Source organism: Epinephelus fuscoguttatus, linkage group LG23 (assembly GCF_011397635.1).
Source record: "Epinephelus fuscoguttatus linkage group LG23, E.fuscoguttatus.final_Chr_v1".
Lineage (NCBI taxonomy): Eukaryota > Metazoa > Chordata > Actinopteri > Perciformes > Serranidae > Epinephelus > Epinephelus fuscoguttatus.
This window is the reverse complement of record NC_064774.1, coordinates 32,382,293-32,407,982: the sequence shown is the minus strand read 5'-3', so window position 1 is coordinate 32,407,982 and position 25,690 is coordinate 32,382,293. Positions and strand designations below refer to the sequence as shown.

At 40.5% G+C, this 25,690-nt stretch overlaps 1 protein-coding gene across 1 annotated transcript; it reads right to left on the bottom strand.

The window, feature by feature from the left end:
* Nucleotides 1–383: 383 nt before the first annotated feature.
* Nucleotides 384–25,690, bottom strand: alox12 (arachidonate 12-lipoxygenase). The gene is made up of 15 exons (XM_049568837.1): nucleotides 25,396–25,690; nucleotides 18,334–18,480; nucleotides 18,026–18,227; nucleotides 15,296–15,377; nucleotides 15,087–15,209; nucleotides 14,694–14,800; nucleotides 12,433–12,605; nucleotides 12,151–12,294; nucleotides 9,856–10,059; nucleotides 7,007–7,093; nucleotides 6,439–6,608; nucleotides 3,868–3,989; nucleotides 3,435–3,535; nucleotides 3,176–3,346; nucleotides 384–1,340 (listed from the first exon to the last, which is right to left on the bottom strand). The coding sequence occupies exons 2-15, from the start codon at nucleotides 18,478–18,480 to the stop codon at nucleotides 1,161–1,163; spliced, it is 2,013 nt and encodes a 670-aa protein (XP_049424794.1). The 5' UTR covers nucleotides 25,396–25,690; the 3' UTR covers nucleotides 384–1,160.

The following is a 25,690-nucleotide window of genomic DNA, read 5'->3' as shown; positions in this document are numbered from 1 at the left end:
TGACAAAAACAATATCACATAATCATTTTTATTTGTTATTGTAGGCCTAAAGAAATTCCTACATTCTCCATTTGTAAAAATGTGTAGTGTATGCATGGAATTTAAAAAAAAAGAAGAAAAAAAAGTAACATTTAGTCATGTGCGTCATACGCATATGGCCTGGCGCCTTTTACTCTTAATTTTGCCAGATCTCAATAGTGGTAGCTAGTCTTGAGTCTCCCTTGCTAGGCTAGCTATGGATTCCAAATCCATAAAAGAAAAAAAATGTCTCAGAGGAAAAAAAGAATTTAAAAGTGCATGGACAGATTTGTGTGGTTTCACTGCCGGCGCTGTAATATTTAAGTACCAAATAATCATAAATAGCTTACTCCAGAGGAGCTACCTTGTGGTAAGAAATATTTTTGAATGCTCATTTAGACCTATTGTTAATTTCGACTACACATTACCATAAGACTCAAATATGTTTTGCAGCCCCAGGCAGATTTTTAGATTTGCACAATGAATGAATAATACATACATTGACAAATATTGTATTACATGTCTTGATTTGCTGGTGGGCCATCACGATAAGAGTATGCATGCTTAATATGATGTTAATTCTACTACAGAAGAAACTCGAAGATATATCTGTCAGTCATGGGCTAAATGAGTTGTTATATATTGGCATATCAGATATTGTCAAAAAAAATCTAATATCATGCATCCCTAGTTCCCAGTCAACCACCTGATTGAAGTTTTCAGAACAGAAGCAGTTGTGTCTACAGCATTTCACTCAGAACAGGTATATTTTTGTGCCTCCATTATGCTTGCAGTGGTCGATGACTTGTGCCTGGCTTACAATGATCCATTTAAAAAAACTTTATGTGACAAAAAGATGATGTGACACAATCAAACTGCTTCTGGTTGACATTCCATTAACACTCCTTTACTTAACAAAGACACCTTGGCTTGCATTCTCAATTAAACATGTTATAGAAATCATAAATGGTTTAATATTCACATAAATAAAAAAGTATTTTCCCCTACTTCGGTTTTCTCATGTTTTTTTTTTTTTGTTTTTTTTTTTTTTTGTCAGTATTAACAAAAAAATATCATGGTCAAAACAAATGTTAGACACATCAGGTCTGGACCTCGCTCCCACATGTAGTCTGTTAGTCTGTCTATATAGTGATGCTGTTTTCCACGCGGCTAGGCAGGAGGAAAAGGTACTGAAGCTCCAGTCCTTCATTCTGACTCACAATGTTGTCCTCAATCTTCTTCAGTTCCATTCTGAACTTGTCAATCAGCTCCTGGGCCCGCTCCTCAGTGAAGTGATCCTCTGTGTACTTGCCCAAAGGAATCTATGCAGGAAAGAACAGAAAGATATTGAAGAAAGAGGAACAAGTGCAGGTGGTGCAACATGGTCACTGTCGATTAAGTCAGCGGCTCCAAACTATGGGATTATTGAAATGTCAAACCGCAAAAAAACAACTACTATAAATACAACACATATAATGTATGTTTTAGAAACTATTCACAAACATTATGGACGTCAGTGTGAGGGTGGGCAATATATTGATTGTACTCAATGTACTGCAACCTGTTCAATGTGAGATGTTTCAAGTGTCACATCATTTCTTTTAAGTCCCCAGCATGAATCTCTCTTTTGCGTTACAGTTCTCTGATTCTCTCCCTCTCACACACAGAAATAAAAAAAAAAAGACTCAAAAACATGATATGTCACACGCACACCCCCCAATCAAGGGCTTATGCAACAAAAAAACAAAACAAAGTTGGACACACACTGCTTGGCATTGTTTGGAGCTAAAGCTGCCATGGCCGCACCTCAGTGTGCTGATAGCTGATAGCATTAGCAGCACCACCAGTCATCTGCAGCAGGTAAGTCCACTCTTGGAACAGCAGTTTTCATTAGGAAAATAAACTCTGAATTTCTTCTCCTCTGACAGGTAGTTGTCATCCCAGTAGTCACTGCAGGCCAGCAGGTTTGCATGTGCAGTGTATGGACAGGAGTGTAAGGACCCATTTGTAGAACAACTAGCCAAAACTTCAGCGCATCCATATCCGACAAAGATAGTCTATGACAGCTGCTCAAAGTGTGGCTCCTCTTTTTTTCAGTACAGGTCATAAATTCACAAACGAACTACCCTTTACAACATTGGCATTTTTCCTCTGTGGGCAGAGGCTCACACTCTGGCCTTGCTGCTGGTTCATCCTCCACTGTCTTCTTTTCCTCTCTCTGTACTCGGCCACTCTTCATCCATTTACTCCGGCCCACATAAATACGCGCAGCAGTCAAATTCAAAAGCCTCGTCCACATGATTGAAATCAGGTAAATAATCATCCATGACACTGAATATCTTTCAGATAACACTAAACTATGTTTACTGTAAAATACTCTGGTTATCATACACTCTCCAGATCTCACACATTTCCACTGTTGTTTTCCTGCAACAAGTGACATCTCATGATATCTCCTGATATTTCAGACTAAGACTTCCGTTTAACAAGGTATTAACAAACAGACTGGATCAGTTGAAAGGTAAAGAGACATTTAAGATACTTACAACAATCTGAGCCACTCTGTCAAAAATAACCACTTTTAATGGACATACAGTGACAATGTTCAGTTGCCCCATGTGCCTCCATTGCAGCTGGTTCCACAGCTGCTGACCTCTGCCAGCTCCCTCAATACTGGACCAATCTCAAAAATTGTTGTTCACATCAGTCTCTCAACCAATTTACACTGGGAAATAGGATCCAAGTTGAAAAATGCCTACATTATCTTTTAACGTTATTAGTACTTTAACTTTACTGTAAAAGTAGAGATTTCAAAATAGCAATATATATTGTGTACCATGATATAACCTAAAAATATTGAGATACTATTTAGAGTCCATATTGCCCAGCCTTAGTGTCATGTTGTGACCAGCAGCAGTACGTGCAAAGCCAGTGGTAACAAAATTTAAAAGGTGCAGCTAAATGAAAAGGATGAGCTGTGTGGGTTGTCATTTATGGAAGCTTATTGCTGCCACCATGGCACATTTTTCTCTGTTTCTCTTTACTCTCAGATTTAACTCCAGAACTCATCAGCGATGTCAGCTCATCAAAATGTAGAACTTGGAGTCCCCATTAAATGTGACCTATCACCATATAAAGCAGACAGAGATGGACTCACTGCGTCTGGTTGTGCTCGCCCCAGATGCCATGTGATAGCCATCTGCACACAGGACTGGCTGACATCAGGAAGGGTGGCCATGATCATCTCCATGGTAACAGCATCCTTGTCTGTTGGTGGGGGGTGTCTCATGGTGCAAGGGGTGTTGGGGACCCAGGCACACCAGTCGAACTGGAAAAACATTAACAGAGAGAGAGAAAGTTAGGGGTGTCTGACACTATAAGATACTGTGGCAGAGGGCACTGTGTGTATTCAGCACCTGTCCGTTGTTAGTAGCAGCGTGCTGGGCTGTACTGGTGAAGATGGCCACTGACAGCAGAATGGAGAGTTCCTCTCTGGTGCTGAGCTTACTGGACAAACCTGAACACACACATCCAACACCAAGTATTAGATTCATAAATAATACTGAATTTCATCTGCCGCTGACAGCACTTTAAAGGAATGATTTCCTCTAATGTTTGAAAAAATGAAACATGTTTTATGGTACATAGTGAGACATCACTTTTGCATACATTTATTAAGTATCTGATAAAAAAAAAACAACAAATCCAACATTTACATTTTCTTTGAAAACACAGCTGTATACTGATCTTAAAATAAGGCTGAGGATCTTTGTGGGGGAAACCCTGCTTGAACTATGCTTTTAACCTGGATGTTAGTATAACATAAAAATGCAGCCAGGTATAACTGACCAAAGTTGGGGAGCTCTGTGAAGCCTTCCTGTGTTATGTCTCTGATCCAGGCTTGAAGCTCTAGGTCCTCCTGCACGTCATGGTCTGACTGGTAGTACAAGTTTACAATGCCTGAGACAAAGCTGAAGGAAGATATATGATTAATTGTTAGAGGCCTTATCAGTGTCCTCGAGCAGAATTCATTCCCTCAAATCAACAGCATTAAGTGAACATACATGCAGGATTTTTACACTTACAAAGAAATCCAGAAGAGCATATTATCCAGACCAAGACACCTTGTAATGATCTCTCTATTTCATAAGTGTTGCCAGATGGAGCCATGAACAATCTTGGTGTGGCACACCAAAACTAAAAGCTATAAGTTAAATTCCAGAATTCTGCTTTGTTGTTTAAGTACATAAGCTAGTTGAAAACTCAGTCTAAGAGTCAAGGAATCGCACACTGATATACTTTGGTTTCTTATTTCACATTTTGTATTAGTAATTATCCGATGTGTACAGACTAATATTAGTACAGTTAACATTTTGAGTTTCACAACAATCTTGTTTTAATGTGTCATGTATCTGTACATGTTAGGCGATTCATTGCTCTTCAAATAATCTGGTTGTCTTTTTTCTTTAAAAAGACAAATGTACAGCTTTAACTGGAATAAGGAGTAGACTGATGGTAAGAAAAAGAAAATTTACTTGGAACAAGCCTTCTCAAGTTTAGGGGAGACTTGTGGGTACCCATAGAACCCATGTTCATTCAAATATCTTGATGTGAGAGTTTAAGGGACATCTTTGAAAATGGCCATGCCAGTTGTTTCCTCACAAAACATTGTCTAAATTTGGAGCATTATTCACAAGATACCATTATTGTAACTCTAGTTTTTAAACTGAGAGTGCCACAGCCTCTTAAAGACAGTGACTTTGGCCTCCAAATATTTTCAGCAGTAACTGTATCAGGTTGGCCATGGCCTCCGCTGACCCCCTACTGCTCAGTGTGTTTACTGATCTCTCTGATAGAAATGCAGAATCAAGATCTGCTGAAAGGTTATATCAGTTAATCAACACAAATAGGTAGCAGCATGTGTACTGACAGGGACTAAGAAACAAGATCACATTTCTCCTGTTTTAGCTTCGCTGCACTGTCTCCCTGTAAAGTCCATAAAATCCTTCTCCTAACTTACAAAGCTCTAAATGGTCAAGCTCCGTCATATCTTAGAGAGCTCATAGTGCCATATTATCCCACCAGAACACTGCGCTCTGAGAATACAGGGTTACTCGTGGTCCCTAAAGTCTCCAAAAGTAGAACAGGAGCCAGAGCCTTTAGCTATCAGGCTCCTCTCCTGTGGAAGAGACTAAGACTTTCCTTTTTAATAATTCTTATAGTTAGGGCTGGTTCAGGCTTGTCTTGTACCAGCCCCTAGTAGGCTGACATAGGCCTAGTCTGCCAGGGGACCTCCTATAATACACTGAGGACCTTCTCTCCTTCTCTCTCTCTCCTTTGCTAACAATCATGTCCTGTTACTGCAGCTCACTAATTCGGCTCTACTGCATGTCACTAACTCGGCTTCTTCTCCGGAGCCTTTGTGCTCCACTGTCTGGCAGGTTACCTCATATCGCAGCTGTGCCTGGATCGTGTGACGTGGTTGTGCTGCTGCCATGGTCATGCCTGATGCCCCTTACTGCTGCTGTTATTATTGTCATACTTCTACTGCTATTATACACATAAATATATACTATCAGATATTAATATATACTTACAACATATTGTACCACAATAGCAGTAATTATTATTATAATATTATTACTTAAATTAATGTTGTTATACGCTATTGTCATTACTGTCTGTCCTGCATCTCTCTCTGTCTCTCTTTCTGTCTCGTTGTGTCATACGGATTACTGTTAATTTATTATGTTGATCTGTTCTGTACGGCATCTATTGCACATCTGTCCGTCCTGGAAGAGGGATCCCTCCTCAGTTGCTCTTCCTGAGGTTTCTACCATTTCTTTCCCTGTTAAAGGTTTTTTAGGGAGTTTTTCCTTATCCGCTGTGAGGGTCATAAGGACAGAGGGATGTCGTATGCTGTAAAGCCCTGTGAGGCAAATTGTGATTTGTGATATTGGGCTTTATAAATAAAACTGATTGATTGATTGATTGATTGATTGACTGAGAACTTCAAATTGTTGCATACAGCTAAGCAGAATGATTAGGCCTTCAGCAAACTCTTACTAGTAAGTGATATTTTATTACTGGACTTGCTGCCACTTTTCGCATGGTATTCTTAACTGTATCCTGAAGGAGGTTAACTAAGGAAAATTTTCTTAATAATATCTTTATGCATGTATACTACAAAATTATGTTGGTTCTGATTTTCATGTGAAAAAAGCCAAATTATGTCCAGGATAATGTTTACCATTCTCCTCTCTATCTGTTGAAATGTTGGAAAATACACTCAGGTAAATCTTGAATTGTGTCATCATTCACAATTCTATAATAAACCATATACTGTATAGTCATTATGGAATGATTACCAAGTGTAGTGTCCTGCCAGCTGCTAACGTGAGCACAGAGTGTGTTATGTACCTGAATATAGCCTCCCACAACATCAAACTGTGCTCTCTGTAGAAATATTTTGGAAGCCGGGAAACTCCTCTGTCATCGAAGTCATGGCAGGGATTGAGGGAGCGATAGGTCAGAACCTTGTACTCCCTCTGAGCCAGAATCAACAGGCCATCACCACCTGTAGACACAACCTACACACAAACAGGACCATCACCACCTGTAGACACAACCTACACACACACAGGACCATTACCACCTGTAGACACAACCTACACACAAACAGGACCATCACCACCTGTAGACAAAACCTACACACACACAGGACCATCACCACCTGTAGACACAACCTACACACACAAAGGACCATCACCACCAGTAGACACAACATACACAAAAACAGGACGATGGCTACGACCACCATCATCATCAACTGTTTAACACATTAAGCGTGTTTGTCTTTCACCGATTAATAATGTGGCTGTGATGAGGTGGAGGTCCTAGTGACATTAACAGTCTCTTGCTAAATACATCAAACAAGTTCAAACATTTAAAAAGTGCCAATGAAATGTGCTGTTCCAGAGTGACACACCCTTTTGAAGATGCCATCAGGTGAGATGAGCTGAGTACGCCCCCTACAGTTTATCTCCAGAGTGTAGCGCAGGTGAGGAGCCAGGAGCTGCAGCAGGAAGACAGAAACTGCTCAGGGTACACACTAATAAATATTATTAATAAAGGTCTAGAAAAGTATTGAGTAGGGGTAAATTCAGTGTCATGAGATAACAATAGAGTTAACACAAACACTTTTTCATTCCCTATCATTTCTGGGTTCCTCTGCTTTGCCATTTTTTGATTGTTGCTAAGTTGACGTCAATGAATCTCAACACTTCCTGCACATGTTTCAAATTAAAAGCTTGCCAGTAAAGGGATGGATAATGTCCTTTGTGTCAGTGGACATCTTAATGTGAAACATCTTTGTGGGAAGTGTTTAGTTTCACTGAAAGTAAGTTAAAGGTCCAGTGTGTAGGATTTAGGGGCATCTATTGACAGAAATGGAATATAATATTCATAACTACATAGTTTATAACCACCTAAAAGTGAGAATCATTGCATTTTTGTTACCTTAGAATGAGCCATTTATATCTACATACAGTGCAGGTCAGCTTCCACAGAGTCCGCCATGTTGTAAATACAGTAGCCCAGAAGGGACAAATCAAACACTGTCGCGTCTGCCTCCATAGTTCTCCTCCATGCTTGGTACCATACACTGTATAATAAAGATGGATGAAATGACAACTCCCCAAAAGTGAAACCAACACATCTCAATCGGCCCCTGGTAGCTGGCTGCAGTATAGGTCATAAACCCCACCCCCTCTGTGATAGTGAATGGAATATGGGCCAAACTAAAACATGGACTTGCATGGTAAATGGACTGCATTTGTTGTGTCTTTCTAGTCTTTCACTCAGAGCCTTCCACTCAGAGCACTTTGACACTGCATGCCACATTCACATATTTACACACACATTCATTCACTGGCGGAAATTTGAGATTAAGTACCTTGACTCAATACCTCGACTTGTGGGATGGAGGAGCCAGAAATTGAACCGCCAATCTTCCGATTAGTTGACAAAAACTTTCAATGAAAATTAAGTGCACATCAAGTAAATTTTTCACAAAGCTGGTTTCTGTCATTTTAGGTATAGTTCTTATCACGCTGCTGTATGTTCAAGTATTTATTTTTCTAATAAGCTTAGTTATAATTAGTTGCTGGGTTTGATGTTATGATTGACAGCTGTGTATGCCAATCAAGTGCTCACCATCAATGGCGCTGCTCATTATTGCTCGGACAGCAGGAAAGTGGTACCACGGAAATGGCTACTGTGCAGACTCTGGCTCCAAATGATGTCACCGACGCAAGATGGCTGTGGCAGTATCTGGGATATTTTGGCTTCATTAATGTACAGTGAGAGGAAGTGAAGATGCAATATCCATCTTTACTTAGTCATTGCTTGGCACACGGAACAGGTTTCAGTTGGTTGCAATCTACAACCTAGCTGTTAGATGCAACTTAATCCTACACACTGGACCTTTAACAGCAACCAAGAAAATGACAAAATGGAACAATATTTGTGCTAAATAGAGAAAGTGTTTCCAGCAGAGGAGTTAGTATGTAGAGTATGAGTCACATGTACATGTCTCTGTTGTTGCACTGAGAGAATTAGTGCCATGGAAATGTATGAATTTATTACAACAACAGATGAATGGGGAAAAAAATGTTGAGTTTGTCTGGAGAACAGGGGAATTAGAAGTCAGCTTGCACTTGCATCAAGTAAAGGTCTGGTTCTTACAATGAGTTCACTTGACCCCAAAAACAAGAATTCATGATATTGTTCTCTTTGATTTAAAAAAAACCGCAAAGTTTTGAGAAATTATCTGCTTACTTCAGACAAACAAGAATTCACAAGATTATTCTCTTTAATTCAGAAAAGCATGAGTTTGAGATAACTAACTCGTTAATTCGGAAAAATGAGAATTTTGAAGACAAGTATCTCATTAATTCAGAAAAACAGAGACAGATTGTTTTTAATGAAAACATTAGGCTTCATTCCATGGGTTCTCTCTGCATTAAAGGGCGCTTTCACATCTGCCCTGTTTTGTTCAGTTCAATTGAATTCAAGTTTATTTGCCCCTAAAGTGCGGTTTGTTTGTACAGGTGTGAACACAGCAATTGCTGGGCATTCAGGTGGGCACCAAAACAACCAGAATGAGACCTTCTTGAAGAGGTGGTCTTGGTCAGGTTACAAACAAACTCTGGTGCGGTTTGTTTGTGGTGAGAACATGTTCCGACCTCGATCTGAACGAACTGCAGTCATATTACACATTGTTTGGGTTAAACATGAGCATGTTACAGTCCCAGAGGATTATTAATGTGCGCCTCCTCCTGTACTGCCTTAATATGCGCATTTGACTGCATCAAAACATTGTTTTCTAGTTGGAGCCGTGCCTCATTCTCAAACCGTATGGTTTGCCTAAAATGAACAACACAAGCAATATAGTACACGATGACCAGCGCTAAAATCAACCCGTGTAGTTGTCCCTCCACTGTTTACTTCCTGGGTTTTTCCTGCATGGAATTTCTGACCAATCAAGAGCAACTTTACTGCTCAAGCATTTTATCTGGTCCGCTTGTAAATGCTGCCATGAGAACATGAACACTTTGTAACTTTGTAACAAAGCAAGCGAACACTAGGTCTAAGGGCACCCTAAGTTAAGCAAGTAAATTAAGGCCGCTGTCACTATGTGAAAACTGGTATGTTAGTTTTACAATGACACATAAAGTAAATTAACAATTACTCTAGGCCTACTTTGTGGCCAGAATTGTAACAGATATGGATTAAATCTTCTAACAGAAAACTACAGATGTGAATAACATGACTCACCTTATATATAGGGTGCACAGCAGGCAGCTGTCTCAGAGTAGCCACACAAAACACCTCTACCACTAGGTGAGTCCTGAGCAGGTGAGACAGCAGCTGGAACACCTGGAACTCAGAGTGACGCACCCACATCTTAGCCAACAGCCAGGCCAGGGGTGGGTCTTTGGGGAGGAATATGGGAGTGTCCTTGTCTGGATTCTGCTCGAGCTGAGGACAAGGAGAGGAAACTGTTACAAACAGTTCTGTCCCACTGTAGGAAAGGGAACCTAAACTTTACATATCAAGGTCTGGGAGGTCCCAGCTTCATTTCCATGGTAGCGTAGTACCTGCAACATTTGAAACAGTTTATAAAGTGGCCACTATGCAGCCTTTCTGTGGTGTTCATTCACTATTACCAGCATCCAGGTTTATGTACAGTATTTGCAGGTTTTCATTACGTTATCCCAGATTTTTAGGTTTCTTTGTTTTTCAGGTTTCATTCAGTATTCTTGCATTCCTGTTAAATATTGCCAGGTTTTTACAAAAATTGTCTCAAATTTACATTTAGTAGTCTTTGATTTTTATAAGATTTTCACATTTACTTTCAGTATTCTAAGATTTTGTATAGGATTTTCATGGGTTTACATTTTTCTTTAAGTGGGTTTGCTTGTTTCAGTTTTGATTTTATCTGTAATAATGGGTAAATACATTTAAAGAAGAAAGTTATTACAGCACAAACACACAACACTTTGTGAAGGCTACTGACTCACAGTCATGTCTCAAACGTATGCACCAATGCCTCCTCATGTTTATGCTGACAAAACTGACAGTCTAAAACTAAAGACATATATTATTTTATTTTTATATTACTAAGTGCAGAGTATTGCTTTTTTTTAATTTACTTTTTAATTTGTTTTAGTTAGTTTAGTTAACTAATATGTTTTTTCACACCTAGTTTTTTTTTCTTTTTTTTTTCACATTTCCACAATATTTATGATATCATTTCAGATTTCATTTTTTTCCTGTCATGCCATGTTGCAAAATTGTTGCTGTCTGCAGGCAGAGGGCAACATCGCACTCCCTGCATTTCCATGGTGTGTCGTTTCGCTGGCCTTGGCTTTGGCAATGCTCACACCTCCTGTGACCTTGAGTGACTCGCACATTGGGGCCTGGTGCATCGACATTAGAGATAGGCACTGGACGATGACCTGCAGGTGCTCGGGCAGGAGCTGTGTGGACAGGTTTGCCACAGAGCTCAGCAGTCAGCTCCTCCATGAAAGCTCTGTACGTCATGGATTTTTTGTTTTCCTGTGAAGGATGAAGCTGTTGGTGATGGCGATGTCCAGAAAATGATAAAACAGGCTTCTGTACCAACGCTTGGTTTTATGTTGTGCAGAGTCACTCCCCTGTCACTGGTATGGGACAGGGGATTGATACCTTCGTCCAGGAGCCATCTTGTCGTTTTACCTTCCTCTGCACACTTATACCAGAGTGTGCTGTGTGAATTGTGGAGCAGACTGATACTTTCCCTCCATCCATTTCACATTGACAGTGGGGCTGTTCAGGATCCATCTTATGCAGCCTCTTTGTGATTTCTTTGTGAGAGTGTTCGTATCTGTCCGAGGGCAGCACTTGCAATTGTCTCTATACGTCCCACAGGCAGCAAATCTGCGCTCATGCACAGCCCTGAAGAGCTTGGGGCCAGAATAAAAACTGTCCATATAAATGTGGTAACCTGTGCCGAGGCAACCTGGTTTTGCTTTCATATTACGGGTCATCCCAGATTTAGCCTTGGAGGTGACCATTCTCTCATCCACAGTCAGGATTCTGGGGAGCTGATAAAATCACGTGAACACAGTCTTGATGGTGTCCACACACCTACACGTCGCTGCGCCACAGACCTGCTGTCTATTTTTGTAAGCTGAAAACCATTTCCCTCAGTGGAAACAAAGCTTTTATTTACTTTTATTTCACAGATATACATTCCTGGGGGCTTGGTTGTTCCTAAACACACATTACTTCCGCCTTTTCCGATTACAACAGAAGCCTGTGGGAATGTCATAACTCTCTTTTTCAAGGACTCAGAAGTGCAAAGTCTACAGATTCTGTCATTTCAGCCATATTTCTGCACTGTACATTATCGCAAAGATATTTAGAAACATCAAGTAAATATCAAGTAAACAGGTACTACAAGTTGATTACAGGTACTTCAGGTTTAATTGAATATAATATGCATCTGTGCATGCATATCAGTGTCATGTTGAGTTCGATCAGTATTTCAGTACAGGTCTATGGGTACCATGGGTGTGAATGATTTACCTGTATAGCAATAGGAATGAGTCCATCATCTGGGTGTTGGTACAGGAGACAGAGTGGAGCAGCGATGTGCTGAATTTTTCCCCTGATTGTATTGGCGGGAATCCCATCCATGACAGCATAGTCCAACAGGTAGATATTCCCTGCCTGGACATGATAATGTGGACATAGAGAGCAGAGGGTTTGAGACATAATTGACACAGTTCTGCACTGCAGTTGCTTTATTCCTGGTGTCACATTAAAGCCTGTGAAGACTATAGAGACAGATACTGAGCGTTTGTCCACCTTGATTTCTTTGTTCAGGTTGGTCCTGGGAGCCATGGAGCTCTGCACCATGTTAGGTGTGACAGGAAAGTTCTCTGGCAGCTTCTTGCACCTCTGAATCATTCTTGGGTTAGAGCCATTCATACACTGGTAGCCAAAAAACCAGTCCTCCTTCCAGTGCTCCATACAGTACTCTGAGTCAAACACACACACGCAATGCATGAGAAATTAGCCCCAGGGGTCGCTGCAAGATAAAAGTGTACGGTACTTGCTCATCAAGTACAATAAGGCTGTGTCAACAAAGATAACCACTGAGCCACTCCACCTCCTATAAAGCTTTGATGCGGCATCTATATTTATGACTCATATGATAGATTTCAAGAGAGTGGTGACAGATACCCTCTTTCGGAAAACACATTGTGCAATGGAAGCTTTTGGCAGAAGCTAGTTTAGCTAACTGCTAGCCTGATCGGTTTGTCTGAAAGTCTAAAACATCTTGGAGTGTCAAAATGTGTGAACCATTTTTGTAGTAACATAAAAAAGCTCCACCAGATGGCAGGAGCTACATTTGAAGTACTGCATGCAAACTGTCCAAGTCACTGAATCCTCTACAACAAGTTCCTGGAAATATTTCACAATAAAAGCCTTTTTAGAAAATGAAGGGGCTCTCTCAACCGAAATGATAAGGGGCTTTAACTTTTAAACAGATACAGGAATTGTTGAGTTTGAAATGACGGCACGATGCATTAAATTCAACAGGGCAAATGGGAGCAATTTAAAAACAAAAATAGAAAAATGCAGAGGTAATAAGAAATAAAGGCCTGTGTCTGGAACTAAAGGACTGTTTCTAATGTAGACTGTTTCAAATGAAGCTGGTACCCTCTGCATTTGTGGTAAGTAAAAGTCCCGCCACTATTTGTGAATTGTATTTCTTTTTATCCTCCATTATGAAGAAACAACATTATCTGCTGGCTTAATGCTAAAGTACTCACTGGGTTGCTAAAGGGCATCTGCTGTTAATATTTCCCTTTTTATTCTGTTGTGATAACATCCATTAAGGAAATATCAAAAAGGCTAGGGGGTTATTGCCATACAGTTGTCACTTGCAGCAGATCGCTCTGTGTTTCTATTGGTCAAAGTGATGGCTGTGACAGGAGAAGTTGTGGAAGACAAAAAGAAAATCAAACATGCTAGACTTTCTGTTGGGACGTCATGAGGCGTCCCAGACATGGTGTTAGTTATTGTCTTCTTTGACCCACTACACAGGATAAAAAATTGAAATATTGCATACGAAACTCATTGTTGTTTCCAATCGAGTCGACATCATATGACACTGCATCAGGCTATGATCAGGCTGATATCGTAAAGTCTGAACCTGGCATTAGGCTGTCATCATCAGCTCATGTCAGCAATGATGAGGTTCAGCCATGGTTCCGCCCCGAAGCTGTGATTGGACAGTTGATTGTTTTTCATGGGGCATGGACAACACATCTCCATCTTAAAAAAGAAAACATTCCCTTTCACCTCTTCATGAAAACTACTGGTGACACACTGCATGTATTATTATCAGGTCCATGTTATCCTCTGCTGGACAATTCTGATTTACATTACACCTCTTCATTTGTTTTCAGGGTTGTAATTTAATCTTAATGTGGCGTAGAAAATTCACTCACAATGAAAAACAGTTGATTCCATGATGGAAGGAGCTGTATTTGACATTTAGAACATAGCAGCAAACCACTATTTGCTTTTTTAAGATACAGAGGAGTAATGGCATCCTAAGCAGAGAATGAAGTCATGCTACCTTTGTGTGTGTGTTGTTATCTAAGCTTGTCTGTTTGTGTTTGTGGTAAATGGTCCTGCCATGCATTAATGTTGGTGCATGTGAGTCCCCGTGGGTGTGTCTCACGGGCTAGCTAATTGTCCCTGCTCTGCTACAGCGATCACTGCTCATTTTGGGACAGCGGTGGAGCAGAAGCATAGTGCCCACCTTTTAGTTTCCCGCAAGGTTAACAGTGTTAGCTTTGTCAGCACTGTTATCATTGTTAGCTCTGTTTATGGAGTTAACACTGTTTGCAGCTAGCCACTGGCTCAGCCACCTCCATGTTGAGAACCATATTTATTTAGGCACTCTAAATCTTCCATATAATTAATGTGTACATACTGTATAAGGCCTATGTGTTAGTGCATATCAAACACATCTATTAGAAATGTAGTGTGCAACAGGAAACTCATTTTCTCCATCAGGATTTGGGAGGAGTCTGTAGTGCGCATTTACCCACCAGCTATGGGGCTTCGAAGCCTCCAAAAGATCCGTTTGAAATCATCCAGGTCACTCCAGGATTTCCCAAACCTGATGGCCATCTTCTTCAGAGACAACTCCAGCAAGCTGATGAGAAGAAAGGAAACATTTATACTTAGGTTCATCACGTTGTTGGGAAACAGATCTGATTAGACAATACATTAGACTCAACTCCCAATAGGGACCAAAAAATCTCTGTGAGGACCAATTACAGTTTGTGAGGACAATGTAATTGGTTCTCATTACAAGATTTGAAGGTTCAGAATTGGTTTCAAGGTCAAACTTAGAGTTAAGTTTAGGTTCGAATGTATTATGTCAGTTCAGATCCTATAGAAAGTATAGAAAGACAAACACATGTGTATGCACCACCCACGCATATTGTAGGGAATGTTCAAAGTCGCTCCTCTTTTCATTGTCAAAGCGGACGTCTTGGGGTAAATCTGCTTCTGTTTTTGCGTCAATACATCTGGGGATCCCTGGAGCCCACGTTACCCATCTGAAAGACAAAAATGCACGATATGATTCAAGTATTAGCACATAAAAATCTATATCTGTATCTTTGTGCTGTCATGTGTGTCGGACCTGTAAGTTGTCTTTCTCTCCTGCAGCTCTGTCTTCCTGTGTGCCAGCAGCTGAGGTGAGGAGTCGTCCCTCACTGTCTTCGCTATAGATGCAGAAAGAGGGGAGAGACAGAAACATCCACCTTTAGAAACAGTTAAGACCTACAGGGGCTCCTGCCCACTGCCCCACAGAGAGGAGGATGTTGATCTGCATCTAGATTATGACATCCTATACACAGGCCGTTGCATTTGCATCTGGTATTAATAAGCGTTACCTCTATTCTGCCCGCATGGTGATTGTATCTCAATATGCAAATGTTAGGTGGGGTTAGCCAACTTGCCAACAACAATGGCACTTTCCAAGTTCCAGGGAAGCAATGCCACTGACAGGTGTCACACAATAAAGATAAAGGGAGATGTGCTTTTCTGTATATGTATCTTGTTGCTGTAAAGAATATTTGATTTTGCATGTTTTGTTTTTTTAGTGTGATTTTGTTCATTTTGTTGTGGTGCATTTATTGCATGTTTGAATTGTATTTAGGGGACATTGCTGTTAAGTGTTTCAAATGTATTTTTGGTGCTTTAAGCATCACAAGTTGAGTGCCATCTAGTTCCATTATATTGGAGAGAAGGCAGACATCTCTACGGCCAATATCTCCAACAATCAGCAACTCACACCAAAACTATCTAGACTGATAAACAGCACTACAGGAAAAAGGAAAAATAAAGTGGCAGGCAAAAGTTTAAGCACTCTGGTCAAATTTTTGTTTACTGTGAAAAGTTAAGTAAGTAGAAGATAAAATTGATCTGCAAAAGGCATGAAGTTAAAGATGAAACATGCTTTTCAATCAATCAATCAATCAATCAATCAATCAATCAATCTATCAATCAATCAATCAATATTTTCAACATTTTAAGCAAATTTAGTGTATTAGATTTGTTTTGTATAATCTTAGAGCTAACAAAAGGAAAGGAGCACCATGCAAAAGTTTGGGCACCCCAAGACATTTGAGCTCTCAGACAACTTTTGCCTGGGTCTAAGAGCATAATTAACTTGTTAGGGCTATGGCTTGTTCACAGTCCCCATTAGGTAAGGCCAGATGATGCAAATTTCAGAGCTTTATAAATACTCTGACTCCTAAAACCTTGTCCCAAGAATCAGCAGCCATGGACTCCTGTAAAAAGCTGCTTAGCACTCAAAATTAAAATAACTGATGCCCACAAAGCAGGAAAGGGCCATAAGAAGATAGCAAAGTATTTTCAGGTAGCTGTTTCCTCAGTTTGTGATGTAATTAAGAAATAGCAGTCAACAGAAACTGTGGGAGTCAAGTTGAGGTCTGGATGACCAAGAAAACTTCCAAGAGAGCTGCTGGTAGGATTGTTAGAAAGGCAAATCAAAACCCTGTCTGACTGCAAAAGACCTGCAGGAAGATTTATTAGACTCTGGAGTGATGGTGCACTGTTCTACTGTGCAGCAACACCTGTACATATATGACCTTTATGGAAAAGTCATCAGAAGAAAACCTTTCCGGTGTCCTCACAACAAAAATCAGCATCAGAAGTCTAAACAAGTCTAAACAATCTAAACAAGCCTGATGGTTTTTGGAAACAAGTTCTGTGGTCTGATGAAGTTAAAATAGAACATTTTGAACGCAATGAGCAAAATGATGTTTGGGGAAAAATAAGTGCAGAATTTCATCAAAAGAACACCTGTCCAACGCTAAACACAGGGGTGGATCGATCATGCTTTGGGTTTTGTGTTGCAGCCAGTGGCATGGGAAACATTTCACAGGTAGAGGGAAGAATGGATTCAGTTAAATTCCAGCAAATTCTGGAGGCAAACATTACACCTCGAAATCCACAATGGACTACCTCAAGAGGAGCAAGCTGAAGGTTTTGCCATGGCCTTCACAGTCCCCCAACCTAAAACATCATTGAATATCTGTGGATAGACCTTAACAGAGCAGTGCATTCAAGAAGACCCAAGAATCTCACAGAGTTAAAAGCCTTTTGCAGGAAGAATGAGTGAAAATCCCCCAAACAAGAAATGAAATACTCCTATACAAAAAGCATTTAGAAGTTGTGATACTTGCCAAAGGGGTCACTACCAAGTACTGAACATGCAGGGTGCCCAAACTTGCTTCAGGCGCTTTTCATTTTTATTTTGAAACTATAAAAGATTGAAATTAAAAAGTAATCTTGCTTAAAATGTTGAAGAAAGTATAAGTTCATCTTCTACTTACTTACTATTTAGAATAAAAAAAACTTTGATCAGGGGTGCCCAAACTTTTAAATGCTACTGTATGTGTTTTTGATTTGGGGGTAAACTGTCCCTTTAACCATAGCTTATTAGCCAATGGTAATTTTTCCAAACACATTATAAAACATTGTCCTGCCCTTGTTCCAAAATTAGGATCAGTCACAATTTGATGCTACAATGGATACTCTGCCTGCACTACTCCACCCACCTCAGGCTGCTTCAAAGCAGGTTAGGTTGGACAAAAGATAATAAAACTGATGGCGCACACATTAGGATTTGCATTACACTATGGCAGCACAAAAATAAAACCCAGTTTTTGATTCTCAGCCATCAAGAGAAATTTGACCCTGCATCCCATTGGTGCAGTTTAAGAGCTGCTGCTCTCTAACACTGACCAGCTGCAGTGGATCAGTTTGGTTAGCAGACAACCTCAACAGTACCTTTAAAGCTAGCCATAAAGAGTTGATTCTAAATGTCTTAAATCTTTCTTACCTGTTCCCTCTCTTATCTCTACCTTGATGTCTCCTATAAACCAGCGGTAACAAGGGAAAGTCAGCACTGTGCCTCCACCTGGAGGTTCCACTGTGACATAGCGACAGAACCAGTTATCTTCCAACCAGTATCTCTGTTTTTCCAGTCTGACCAGTTGAATGGGGCCTAAATGTGAAGAGCTGGTCACCTTGTACTGATCCACCTGATGGAGATGAAGGAATGGTGAAGGAGAAAGTGGAAAAAAGTCAAACCATACCAGCTTAAACAAACATAAGTACACTTATCCTCACTGTTCCACACACACTTACTGCTCCGCGACAGAAGTCTAGTCCAGGATTGTCCAGCAGGGTGCGTTCACTCTCCCCCTTCTCCCCCACCAGGGTCAGAAAGATGTAGTTGTTGGTGCCTGAATACTCCGATGTACCAGTTGCTACTGTCACAGTGTAGACTTCCATCTAAACATGAACACACACAGCCTGCTGATAACCAAGAGTTCAACTGACAACGTGTTGGTACTACAGATGGATTGATGCTGTTGATGGGTAACATTTTGTTGCACATGTCTCACTAAAGGTTTCCAGCTCAGTGTCAACAGTTTGTGTTCGTCCTGTTTCAATGTGATACTGCCCCCATGCACATAACCAGCTTCATAAGGAAACTGTTTTCTCACCCTTTGACCTCAACCCATGGGTGGATTTTATGTCAGTGAGCCTGTGGGCACTGATATGCAAAAAGCCCTACCACCTCTCCTACACAGAAACAAGAAACACAGGTTTGTGGTGGTTTTGCCTCCTTTTTGTTGTCATTTTGTGTCTCTTTGAGGTTCTTTTGTGTAGTTTTTTGGTTGTTTTATATCTGTTTGTAGTTTGTAGTCAATTTGTGTCTCTTTGTGGTTGTTATTCCCCTTTTGTTGTTACTGTGTGTCTCTTTGTAGTCATTGTGTCTCTTTGAGGTCCTTTTGTGTAGTTTTTGGTTGATTTGTCTGTCTTTGTTGTCAGTATGTGTCTCTTTTTAGTTGTCTGCCCCTTTTGTTTTTATTTTGTGTTTATTTGAAGGCATATTGTCTCTTTGAGGTCCTTTTGTGTAGTTTTTTGTTTGTTTTGTTGTTGTTTTGTGTCTCTTTGTGGTCAAGCTTTGTCTCTCTGTGGTTGTTTTGGACCTTTTTGTTCTTATTTTGTGTCTCTTTGTAGTTCCTTTTCATATTTTTGTGGTTATTTTGAGTGTCTTCCTGGCCAGCATTTGATCATTTGAGTGACATTTTGCATGTCAAGAGGGCCCCTGACACTTTGGGCCCCTGGGCCTGTGCCTTATAGGTTCAATAATGCATTCATGCCTCAACACCGTGGGGATGAACTGGAACATCCACTGTGAGACTTCATTACCCCGTGTTGAACATTCTGGTGAGTGGCCTTACCTAGACTTCCCTCCATGACCTCGCAAAGCCTGTTATCAGCTGACTCTGATAACTCTGGGGCTTACCAAGATAAACATGTCAGCAGAGCAGCATTAGCACTCAATAGGATGATCATGTTGATATGTCTGAGAAAGCCCAAATACTTCTACAGGGGAAATTTTGAGTTTAGATGATACTTGTCTTAAACACCCCACATAAATGTATGGTTTTTACAGCTGAAGCGACTGCATATAGGTATTACACTAGCCATCATGTCATAGGAGTCAATAGGAGTCTTCATCAAAAATAAATAAACTGTAGCTGTCACATACTGTGTGCTGATGTGAGTCAACTTCCTGGACATATTTGAATGTCATTTCTGTGGTAAACAAATGTGTAAACCACACTGACGCAAATGACCTGATAAAACAACAGATTAGAGCTCTGATGCAACAAGCCACATTTTGCAGGATGTGACTAAGACTTGCTGTTGGAATCATGAGATGTCCATGTGTTTATGTTACAGCAGCACAGTAGCTTCTTCTCCAAGCGCTGACCTCATGAGTAAAAAAAATTACTGATGTGAATATAATAGTAGTATTGACAAACCACGTAAACACACTGACAGGAGTAAATTTGCAACAGCTGCAACCATGTAAACGCATGCATCCATGCGTTGTCCCTTTTTGCCAACTAGAATGAAAAGTCAGTCAGCAGTCTTTTGGCTTATAAATAAACTTTCCACAACACCTTGGGTAAGTCTGTGAATCCATTTGGGAGTTATAGTCTTTGGCCAGTTGGCAGAATCACATGTAAACCTTCACACATACACACACTTGACCCCTTAGCCAAATTTCCTTAGGAAAAAAACTGTGGCCACCAAAGGGTGGAGACATTTTTGGGGAATGACAGACCAACAGAATGAGCTATAGAGCTGCTGATCACAGCTAATAAACTAAGTGCATGGATTCATTAATCAAACTGATTAAGTTAAAAAGGGAAAAAAAAACTGGAGGACTGTTTAGTCAAGATATGTTGTCTGTCAGGGAACCCAAAGACTGAGACTTTGAGTGCTATATATATATATATATATATATATATATATATATATATATATATATATATATATACTGCCTGGCCAAAAAAAAAGTCACCACCAAAAAAAAAGGTCATACACTCTAATATTTCGTTGGACCACCTTTAGCTTTGATTACAGCACGCATTCGCTGTGGCATTGTTTCGATAAGCTTCTGCAATGTCACAAGATTTATTTCCATCCAGTGTTGCATTAATTTTTCACCAAGATCTTGCATTGATGATGGTAGAGTCTGACCGCTACGCAAAGCCTTCTCCAGCACATCCCAAAGATTCTCAATGGGGTTAAGGTCTGGACTCTGTGGTGGCCAATCCATGTGTGAAAATGATGTCTCATGCTCCCTGAACCAGTCTTTCACAATTTGAGCCCGATGAATCCTGGCATTGTCATCTTGGAATATGCCTGTGCCATCAGGGAAGAAAAAATCCATTGATGGAATAACCTGGTCATTCAGTATATTCAGGTAGTCAGCTGACCTCATTCTTTGAGCACATACTGTTGCTGAACCTAGACCTGACCAACTGCAGCAACCCCAGATCATAACACTGCCCCCACAGGCTTGTACAGTAGACACTAGGCATGATGGGTGCATCACTTCATCTGCCTCTCTTCTTACCCTGATGCGCCCATCACTCTGGAACAGGGTAAATCTGGAATCAGACCACATGACCTTCTTCCATTGCTCCAGAGTCCAATCTTTATGCTCCCTAGCAAATTGAAGCCTTTTTTTTCCGGTTAGCCTCACTGATTAGTGGTTTTCTTAAGGCTACACAGCTGTTCAGTCCCAATCCCTTGAGTTCCCTTCGCATTGTGCATGTGGAAATGCTCTTACTTTCACTATTAAACATAGCCCTGAGTTCTACTGTTGTTTTTCTTCGATTTGATCTCACCAAACGTTTAAGTGATCGCCGATCACGATCATTGAGGATTTTTTTCCGGCCACATTTCTTCCTAGAAGACGATGGGTCCCCACTATCCTTCCAGTTTTTAATAATGCGTTGGACAGTTCTTAACCCAATTTTAGTAGTTTCTGCAATCTCCTTAGATGTTTTCTCTGCTTGATGCATGCCAATGATTTGACCCTTCTCAAACAGACTAAAATCTTTTCCACGACCACGGGATGTGTCTTTCGACATGGTTGTTTAGGAAATGAGAAGCAACTCATTGCACCAGTTGGGGTTAAATAACTTGTTGCCAGCTGAAAGATAATCACCCATGCAGTAATTATCCAATAGGAGGCTCGTACCTATTTGCTTAGTTAAATCCAGGTGGCGACTTTTTTTTGGGCCAGGCAGTGTATATATACATATATATATATATAGAGAGAGAGAGAAATATATATATATATATATATATATATATATATATATATATACAGTACAGGCCAAAAGTTTGGACACACCTTCTCATTCAATGCGTTTTCTTTATTTTCATGACTATTTACATTGTAGATTCTCACTGAAGGCATCAAAACTATGAATGAACACATGTGGAGTTATGTACTTAACAAAAAAAGGTGAAATAACTGAAAATATGTTTTATATTCTAGTTTCTTCAAAATAGCCACCCTTTGCTCTGATTACTGCTTTGCACACTCTTGGCATTCTCTCCATGAGCTTCAAGAGGTAGTCACCTGAAATGGTTTCCACTTCACAGGTGTGCCTTATCAGGGTTAATTAGTGGAATTTCTTGCTTTATCAATGGGGTTGGGACCATCAGTTGTGTTGTGCAGAAGTCAGGTTAATACACAGCCGACAGCCCTATTGGACAACTGTTAAAATTCATATTATGGCAAGAACCAATCAGCTAGCTAAAGAAAAACCAGTGGCCATCATTACTTTAAGAAATGAAGGTCAGTCAGTCCGGAAAATTGCAAAAACTTTAAATGTGTCCCCAAGTGGAGTCGCAAAAACCATCAAGCGCTACAGCGAAACTGGCACACATGAGGACCGACCCAGGAAAGGAAGACCAAGAGTCACCTCTGCTTCTGAGGATAAGTTCATCCGAGTCACCAGCCTCAGAAATCGCAAGTTAACAGCAGCTCAGATCAGAGACCAGATGAATGCCACACAGAGTTCTAGCAGCAGACCCATCTCTAGAACAACTGTTAAGAGGAGACTGCGCGAATCAGGCCTTCGTGGTCAAATAGCTGCTAGGAAACCACTGCTAAGGAGAGGCAACAAGCAGAAGAGATTTGTTTGGGCCAAGAAACACAAGGAATGGACATTAGACCAGTGGAAATCTGTGCTTTGGTCTGATGAGTCCAAATTTGAGATCTTTGGTTCCAACCGCCGTGTCTTTGTGAGACGCAGAAAAGGTGAACTGATGGATTCCACATGCCTGGTTCCCACTGTGAAGCATGGAGGAGGAGGTGTGATGGTGTGGGGGTGTTTTGCTGGTGACACTGTTGGGGATTTATTCAAAATTGAAGGCACACTGAACCAGCATGGCTACCACAGCATCCTGCAGCGGCATGCCATCCCATCCGGTTTGCGTTTAGTTGGACGATCATTTATTTTTCAACAGGACAATGACCCCAAACACACCTCCAGGCTGTGTAAGGGCTATTTGACCAAGAAGGAGAGTGATGGAGTGCTGCGGCAGATGACCTGGCCTCCACAGTCACTGGACCTGAACCCAATCGAGATGGTTTGGGGTGAGCTGGACCGCAGAGTGAAGGCAAAGGGGCCAACAAGTGCTAAACACCTCTGGGAACTCCTTCAAGACTGTTGGAAAACCATTTCAGGTGACTACCTCTTGAAGCTCATGGAGAGAATGCCAAGAGTGTGCAAAGCAGTAATCAGAGCAAAGGGTGGCTATTTTGAAGAAACTAGAATATAAAACATGTTTTCAGTTATTTCACCTTTTTTTGTTAAGTACATAACTCCACATGTGTTCATTCATAGTTTTGATGCCTTCAGTGAGAATCTACAATGTAAATAGTCATGAAAATAAAGAAAACGCATTGAATGAGAAGGTGTGTCCAAACTTTTGGCCTGTACTGTATATATATATATTCATATATTCATATATTCATATGGGGTTGCACGGTGGTGTGGTGGTTAGTACTCTCGCCTCACAGCAAGAGGGTTGCTGGTGCCCTTCTGTGCGGAGTTTGCATGTTCTCCCCGTGTCAGCGTGGGTTCTCTCCGGGCACTCCGGCTTCCTCCCACAGTCCAAAGACATGCAGATTGGGGACTAGGTTAATTGATAACTCTAAATTGTCCGTAGGTGTGAATGTGAGCGTGAATGGTTGTTTGTCTCTATGTGTCAGCCCTGCGATAGTCTGGCGACCTGTCCAGGGTGTACCCTGCCTCTCGCCCGATGTCAGCTGGGATAGGCTCCAGCCCCCCCGCGACCCTCAAGAGGATGAAGCAGTTAGAAGATGAATGAATGAATGAATATATATATATATATATACATATATATGCATTGTTGAAGGCCACATTGGCTTTGTCACATGATTGACACAACACTGCTTGGCCCCGTGAATGAAACGTTTACATTTAAAAAACACTTGGATGGAACTGTTGACAATTACTGGAGTAAGGAATTTTCGTACCATCGGAGTACTTGAAGCCTGAAATATCACTCCAACACAAAGCATTTAGTAGTGAATCCGGAGGTCTGAGCTAGCGAAGCCTCTGATGCAATTGCTAGTAGCCAGCCTCATCAAGCCACACCAGGCGTTCAGACACAAACTGAGTAAGTCTACCTGTGACCGACTAACTTGCAAAATGGATTGCAGTGGACTGCAGACCAGTTTCGGTGGTAGAGGACAGCGGGACAATTGTGTCCAAAATCCAGCAGCTTTACTACACACTACATCACTACAATTAATTTGAATTGAATTTTTAAAAATACTTTTACAGCAAAATTTGATGTATGCAATTAAGTTAGATCAACTGATAATAGAGCATGTGATTAATGAGATAACTTTTTTAATGGCTTAACAGCACTACATATACATATATGAACAATGTGGTGCTAGTGGATGTGGAAAGGTCTGCAAACTGGATCAAAACAAGCTTTTGGCAATGTGATAGCATGCCATAGTGTGTTATATGAATTGAACGTTAATTCAATAAGGGAGCAGGCTGATCTAAACCTACAACTGAACCCTCATTCAGTGTTTTCCCTGCCCCCTGCACTTTTGAGTACACAAGAAAGTTAGTTTTAGTTCAGTGGAATATGTGTCACATTTTTGCATGAAACATGCTGCATTGCACTGGACAGTTGTCAAAATAGTATACATACGTTGAGGACCAATTGTTTTTTGTTGTGAAATTTTTTAGGGAACATAACATAGCATAAATTTCACATTCAGAATTCAGACACTTAAAAAAAATGGCAGACAGTCTCTGTAAAGCACTATAAAGTGAAAACAGGGAGTGCGTTCAAGACAGAGCCTCAGAGAGAGGGCACACAGACAGGCTTTCATTGTACATAGACTAATAAAGATATTGAAAATCAACATAATTTACAAATTAAATGAGATATATCTACAATATATGTAAATATATATTTGTGAATTTGAAGTATAGTAACTTCGGTTGCTCCTGTGTTGAGCCAATACCATGGGTTTACCAAATACAGTGATGAAACCTGTGTGTTTCCATAGCAGTGTCGGCAAAAGTAGTACACACAAGAGTCTATAAGCATATTTAAAAGTAATTGAATACTGAAATAATATCTCATACCATCATTCCAATATTCGTTCTGAAAGCCCACATCAGCTGATGTGGGCTTTCAGAACTTTTTTAACAAACTGTTGATGCAGCATGAGCATTCAAGTAAATAATCACAGTCAACTATACATGATAGTATTAAACCTCCATGGGTTGTCAGAAGCCCAAAAAAACCCAGCATAAATACACTTACCTCAGTCCACAATGGTGTTCACAGCTGTATCAGTCTTGATTCTTTTAGGCTCTGTTTGTATTCTGGCACTTCCCTCTTTTTGCCTTTACCCTCTCTATCCTATTTCTTCTCTTTGTCTCTAGTAAAATTCCTCACAGATCTGTAAGATCAACAGTTTTCTGGTAAGGTAAGCATGACATTTCTAAATGCAGAAATCCTCCTCTGTGTCTCTGGCCAGTGAGAAATTTCTCAGCAGCAGTTTCTTCAACACACTCACTCACTCACTCTTACCTCACCGCTCTGCTGACTCTCTGCT

Bases quoted from the DNA above. Each gene is read 5' to 3' on its own strand.
- alox12 (XM_049568837.1), bottom strand. From the start codon at position 18,480: ATGGAAGTCTACACTGTGACAGTAGCAACTGGTACATCGGAGTATTCA. The intron at 15,378-18,025 runs GTAAGAAAGATT...CTGCATCTATAG, and splicing joins AGAGATAAGAGAGGGAACAG to CGAAGACAGTGAGGGACGAC. The intron at 15,210-15,295 runs GTCCGACACACA...TTTGTCTTTCAG, and splicing joins GAGAGAAAGACAACTTACAG to ATGGGTAACGTGGGCTCCAG.